This window comes from Chanos chanos, chromosome 4 (assembly GCF_902362185.1).
Source record: "Chanos chanos chromosome 4, fChaCha1.1, whole genome shotgun sequence".
In the NCBI taxonomy this organism is placed as follows: domain Eukaryota; kingdom Metazoa; phylum Chordata; class Actinopteri; order Gonorynchiformes; family Chanidae; genus Chanos; species Chanos chanos.
In genome coordinates this window covers 4,479,500-4,486,999 of record NC_044498.1, presented here as the reverse complement: position 1 = coordinate 4,486,999, position 7,500 = coordinate 4,479,500, and the positions used below count along the sequence as shown (strand labels likewise).

General features: G+C 39.9%; 1 protein-coding gene across 1 annotated transcript in view; it reads right to left on the bottom strand.

Moving 5' to 3' along the window:
- The window catches only part of fig4a (FIG4 phosphoinositide 5-phosphatase a), a 64,371-nt gene that overhangs the window by 37,769 nt on the left and 19,102 nt on the right, over nucleotides 1–7,500 (bottom strand). The window contains 1 exon segment of the mRNA XM_030771599.1: nucleotides 4,228–4,325. Within this exon segment, the coding sequence (XP_030627459.1) occupies nucleotides 4,228–4,325 (98 nt within the window).

Below are 7,500 nucleotides of genomic sequence, written 5' to 3'. Positions count from 1 at the left end.
GAGCTCTCTCTCTCATACACACACACACACACGCGCACACACACACACACACACACACACACACACACACACACACAGAGAGAGAGAGAGAGAGAGCAGAAACTGTCAGTCTGTTAAAAAAAAAAATTAATATAAAAAATCAACACATGCACATGTGCACACGTACATACACACACATAGACAAACAGATCAGAAACTCTCATTATGATACATGAAGAAGAAGAGGAAGAAGACGTAGTAGTAACAGTAATAGTAGTAGCGGTGTTAGTAGTAGTAGTAGTAGTGGTAGTAGTAGTGGTAGTGGAGAGAATGTGTGATCTGACAGTGAAGAGGAGACAGAGAATACAGAGTGAAATGGTTTTGTCTCTCTCTCTGGACACGTGACTCCAAACAGCTCAGTTTCCCTGTCCTCGGAGAGGCTCTTTTGTTTTCCTGGTGCTTTGTTTGCAATGAGCAACGTGGTAATCATACACAGACAGATGTATTTAATCATACAAGAGCAGCTGAATCCAACACCACACACACACACACACACACACACGTGTGAACACCCATCAACAGATTGTTCAGACACTAATACAACTTCAGGCTGTAACCACTGCAAAAAGGGACAGCTACTGAATATTAAATGCCCAAACCCTGAAGGGGTGAATGAAATAAAATAAAATAAAATAAAATAAAATAAAATAAAACATCCAATATTCAGTATCTGAGGACTTAAAGGTTAAATACTTCTCAAAGCTAGAGCTTTCAATTTTGTGCTGAACAAAAACAAACAAACACAAAAAAAACCCAAAAAACCTTTTTTTCTTTATTTTTTGAAATACAAGTTATTGTGGCCAATCAAAATTTTAAGCATGCTCTGCCAATAAATAAATAAATAAATAAATAAACTGGGGTTGTAGAACAGCATACTGTGGCAGCGATCGGGGTGTGTGAATACTTTCTACACACACTGGATATCGTAACTGTTGTGGTTGTGAGTACCTTAACGTTTTAAAGCTCTTTCTGGGTGCAGGACTGTGAGTCCACACAGAGCAATAATCATAGTGTTTATAAAGACTGAACACCACTAGACGTGCTAACAGAAACCCCAAAAGACGTTTTCGGGGGAGGGGGCCGGTCTACCCATGTGTTGTCTTCTTCCCCTGCTGTGTGTTTTGAAACGTACTTCAATACACTCCCTCGAAGTCATACACACACACACACACACACACACACAGACACAGTCATCACATTATTCCACCTCTTCTCCCATCCAGAGTAACACACTGCTGTGATTGCGCGGTACAAGCTTTCTTCTGCCAGTCTTTTTCTCTCTCTCTCTCCCTCTCCCTCCAGTCACAGGTGAGTGGGCCATTGTCACATGGACAGACCAGTCATCCTGTGTGTGTGTGTGTGTCTGTATGTGTATATGTATGCGTTTAAGCTGGACAGCATGGATTGGTCCATCGCTTTGCACTCCCCTGTGATCAACAACGTGAGAGACGGGAGAAATCCAACCAAAGGCGACCAATGTGCGAGTGTGTGTGTGTGTGTGTGTGTGTGTGTGTGCGCGTGCGCGCGTGTGTCTTCCCAGCTTACATTTTATCTTTGGCGGGTTGGAGGTTTTTGCATTGTTCTGTGTAAGACCAGAGACTACACGTGCCCAAGCATGATCAGCTGCACATGTTAGTGTCTGTGAGTGTGAGTGCGTGTGCGTGTGCGTGTGCGTGTGCGCGCGTGTTTTCATGTATATTCATGCCTGTGTGTGCACATGACTATTAAAAATCTCAACCGCTTTTTTCCTAGGGTCACTCTTGACCCCCAATTTAAATTGCATTATCGCACTAAAGTGCTTTGACTCATCATTCCATTCACTGGACGTACAGTCAGACATTGAGCAATGTTTAAAAATAACGACTTAACGTACCGTTTTGTTTTTCTTAACCAACGTGACAGTCTTGTGATAGCGTAGGTCAAATATGTTTAAAGGAAGAGGAGGGAAAAAGACATAAGGACACCAAGACTAACCTCTCCATTTACTCTCACATTCCTTCTTCCCGTATTTCAAAACGGAGAGACATTTGTCATGATTGGAGATGCAGGGCACGCAGAAAAAGGGCGGTGACAGTATCACAATGACAGTTTCTTATGCGCGTATTTTTGTCATTAATGTTGCATGAACGGGCAGAGAGACACGCTCTTCACGATTTCAAAGTGTTCCTCGAATCCGGTGTTGTGATATCCACTTCTTGGAAACGAGACTTTGAAAACGCTTCGGTCCGCAGGGCGGAACAGACCGTATGAATCGTAATGAGGCGCGGATGCATTCGCCGACAGACGCTTCTCCGAACACCACTCCACCTGAGGGCTCATCCAGATGATCCGGCCACAGTCGACATACATTCCCTCTCATCCCGCTTGCCTGTATGTCTCTCTCGTTTGTTCGTTTGTCTTATAGTCAGACACCAGTGTGGACATGTCATGCGGGCCCATATTACGATCTTTAGTGTTAGACACAGGCCTTCATCTCCACTGTAACATTTTTTTAGGTTAGATACAGGCCTACGTCTCCATAGCAACTGTTTTTTTTGTTAAATACAGGTCTACGTCTTTGTATTAAGATGTTTAGTGTTAGATACAGGCCTGCATCTCCATAGTAACCTTTTTTATTCTATGTTAGATACAGGCCTACGTCTCCATAGCAACTGTTTTTTTTTGTTAAATACAGGTCTACGTCTTTGTATTAAGATGTTTAGTGTTAGATACAGGCCTGCATCTCCATAGTAACCTTTCTTATTCTATGTTAGATACAGGCCTACGTCTCCATAGCAACTTTTTTTTGTTAAATACAGGTCTATGTCTTTGTATTAAGATGTTTAGTGTTAGATACAGGCCTGCATCTCCATAGTAACATTTTTTATGTTATGTTAGATACAGGCCTACGTCTCCATAGCAACATTTCTAATATTAGATACAGCCCTACATCGCCGTAGTAACATTTATTATGTTAGATACAGGCATACGTTCCCATAGGAACATCTCTAGTGTTAGACACAGGTCTGTGTCTCCATAGTAACATTTCTAACGTTGCCCTGGTGGTCACCCAGACAACTCAGTACAGTCTTGGCAAATCTGGTCTCGAGATACAGATACAAAGAATGCTACCCCCATCTAATCTTATATTAACCACAACACTGTTCACCAGATGTGAAATGATGCCCAAAGGTGAGACAGTTGGGATAGGTGACAGAAAACTATACAGCTGAGAGACATTCGGTATCATAAATGTATCTAAGCCATGATACGGTCTACAGACAGATCTCTGTAAAGGCCAAACATTCAGACAGTCTCAGCTGAGCCCAGACAGGTGATGCATGAACAGGAGCAGATTCTCTGCATGTAAATTCATCTTCATCTTCAAGCAACGCTTTCCTGACTTATTACACAAGCTTCGTATGCTCTGAAAGGTATCAGAAAAGTTCAGGGTGTTGGAATGTTGACATGGTAAATGATCTGGGAGTGCTGGGACGCTTTTCTAATCTTATGGATAGTGGAGGAAAAGTGCGGATGTGGGAAACCTGGCATACTGGCAAGGTTCAGAATCCTGGGAAGTTACAGAAAGGTGAATTTTCCCGAGGATGAGGATGTTGGGATATTGCGTTTTTTTTTTTTTAAATCAAACTTTTAAATTGTTAATGTTTCTTCACATGACTGGGAATATTAAAACAACGGAAACAACAGATTGTCAGTATCTCAACAAGATACTGAATACTGGGATAATTTAAGTTTGGGTATGCGTGGATGTCACTATACCTTTACAAGGATGGGAATAATATGATGTCAGCATATCTTTACAACATTCATCATATGGGAACGTCAGCCTATCTTTACAAGGCTGGGAAGTGGAATGTCATGTATTTAGAAGTTTAGGTGTTCCGGAACATCAGCATGTTTTTGAAAGTTGGGAACGTTGGAATGTTGGCACATCTTTAGAAGGTCGGGAATACTTGACTGATGGAAAATCTTTACAAGGTTGAGAAAGAATGGAATGCTGACACATCTTTACAAGGTTGGGAATGCTCAGATCGAGGCAAATTTAGACAAGGTTGGAAACAATGACATGTCATCGCATCACTACGAGGTTGGGAATACCGGGAGGTTGGCAAATCATCCGACGGGCGACGGGTGTGAAGACAGCGCCGCACCCCCATCCAGGCCAAAACGGAGGGAAGTTTGTCATACCTTAACAAGGTTGAGGATGATGATGGGAGATCCAAATCTCTGGAACAACTGGTCAAAGTGGCGAGCGGCAACATGGGCATATGGATCAGCCTGGTCCACTGTTGAGTGAGACAGCAAGAGAAAATTAGGATCCCTGGGCATCTAAATCATCCACACTAACACATTCTTACCAAATCAGAACCAGTCTCCTGGGATCAGAACAAACCTTCCAAGGCAATTTTAGAAAAGTGGAGATCATGCAGTAGTCAGTAAAAGTGCAGTTCAGGTTGCGGTTTGTTAGGGTTTTTTTTTTTTGCCCACTTGTGGAACAGTTGCTCATTATTCCTTAAGTGCTAATTAAAGTTTTTGACCATGAGGAATAAACACAGGAACCTCAGGGCATTGGTGGACACCATAGCATTATGAAAACTCATCAGAAAAAAAAAAAATACACACAGGATCATCAGCAATAATCAATAACCACCACGTCATTTAACTTTATAAATAAACACAACAAGACTGGAAAGAAATCAATATATACTACAACGTTGTAAACACTAATCAAAAGACACCACAATACCATAAAACTAACTAATAAACATCCCAACACTGTAAACATTGGTAACCACAACAAATCACTAAACATTCCAACATTGTTAAGAAATCAATAAACACCACTATGTCGTCAACAGTAATTAATAAACACCACAACATTGTTAATAAATCAATACACACCACACCATTGTTTAATAAAATTATAAACACCACAACACCATAAACACTTTTCAGCAAACACCACATCATTGTCAAACATCAATAAACACCACACCATCATATACACTAATCAATAAACACTACAACATTGTTCAACCTAACCAACAAACACCACAAGATTGTTAACAAATCAATAAATACCACAACATCAACAGTAATCAATAAACACCATCATATCATAAACACTAATCAATAAACACCACAACGCTACCAACACAAATCAATAAAGAATAGAACCGATACTTTGGTAGTTAGCGGATGCTTAAAATTCAGAAAACATAACGGTAACTAGTCAAAACTGACACCACACTCCTGACCCGCCGACAGACGGCAAGCACAGGAAAGACCTGGGAACACCCAACAGCATGAGATAAAACATGAAAAAACAAACAAACAAACAAACAAACAAACAAAAATGTGAAAAACAACACATGAAAATGGCAGAGGGTAGCAGCAGTGATGCTTAACAGTCACAGCTGAAAAGAAACACACGTACGACGCTTGATACGTCTACGACCCAAACGACTTCACTGGTTTAGTCCAGCACTCTAACCATCCGGCCAAGTGTCAACACGATATGACAGCAGCTTTTTACGTAGATATTTACAAACAATAATGGTCTGTCGCCATGGCAGCACATTTTGACTACTGCTTTCATTCAGAGTTTATATATAAAAACGTTAAAGTTATAGCTGAACATTTTCACACAGTTCCTCAAATCTGAAATCAATATTGGGTCAGAGTGCCCTTTTTTTGTGCCAGTGTTGAATCAGTGCTCTTATTTTGATCTCTATGTTTACTTGTGTGTTGTTGTTGCTAATGCACTGCAATTGGAAGTTGTGCAACTGAAAGATGACTGTATCTTGATTTTACTGAGTGTCAACACTAATTTACTTGAATGGCGGTTGGTTAAGTAACTGAAGGACATGCCACCATTTTAAAACTGCTGTCACTGTTAGTAGCTGTATCTTTCACCATTTATTATTATATAATATAAAACTCATTTATATCATTTATATTATTACATAACATTCATTATTACAATATTTATAACGTATAACACTTTTATATATTACTGAATGGACGTAAAATATAGTTTACTTGAATAATGAAGGAGATACTCTAAAGCTGCAGTTTCATGTTAACTATTTAGGACTTGAATCTGACATTATTCTAGATTTTATTAGTTAATGTTCATATGAATATTTTTTAATGAAGGAGAGCATGCTGAATAGCTGTTTTTGCTGTCGTGTCGAACGATATATCGAGAATCGTGGAGTATCACTGGTATCGGTATTGATTACCAAAACAACAGTGTTGTGGCATCCCTAATAAACACCCACAGCACTACCAAATCTTTTCAATAAACACTAATCAATAAACAACCAACTCTAATCAATGCACATCACTTTAACATCAACAAACACGACTTCTCAACACAACACTACTCAACACAAGTATTGTTTTAGAGAGCTAAGGAGATTGACAGAATACGGTTTCCAGATGAAAGAGACACAAATACAGAGAGAGGAAGCCACAGATCATAGGTGAACTTTCTAACATCTCTGCCTTTTTTTTCCTTTTTTTTTTTTTTTCTTTTTAAGGCAGGCCACCACAGCTTCGGACTGTGTATATAAAGATTATTTAAAAAAAATGAGAACAGGATGTAGGTCATCAAACCATGCCTCTGCTGCATGTTACTTACACACACACACACCTTAACCCTATTGAAGTACTTCACTGACACATTAATCCACTTCAAATTCAACGCTCTCTCTCTCTCTCTCTCTCTCTCTCAGCATCAGCATTAACTGGACAAGGATGTTTGCAAAGGCGTAAAAAACAAAACAAAACAAAACAACAGACAACAATCCACCCTTCTGTTATAGAGGCTCCATATGTATACCATGTGTCAGAAAAGCAGGCTTGTGTAACCCCCTCAGTTTGTGCAACCTGTTCAGAATACTGATGAGTCAAAAGAAGGAGAAAAAGGAAAAAGAACAAAAAAAAAAACTGTTACATGAGCCATAAAACGGACCAGCACACATGACCTAATTACATTTTCAAAGGGAGCAAAACATTCTTCAATAGCTAGGCTGACATTACATGGACCTGGTCAGTAACTTTAGAATACCACATCACTACATCACACAGGATCACATTTGTGTGAATCACTGGTCCAACACACAACAACAGGCATTGTGGGGACCTTCTGAAATGCAGTGTTGAATTACAGAGGACAATTCTTCTACATGTGCAGAGCATTAACTACTCTTGTTGGTGAGCGGGAGAGTGTGTGTGTGTGTGTTTATCAACGTGTTTGAGATCTATGCTTATGAGGTCTTGCTCAGTTACTCAACCTTTATGTCAAGGCTACGGGCCCGTTTTCTTTTTTCGTTTTCTGTTTGCATGTATACATTACGAGCACATGATATGACATTGCTGTCTGGTTCTGTGTAAAATGTCTTTGGTAAGAGCTGTTATTGGTGAATGCATATGGATACAATGTGGCTACAGACT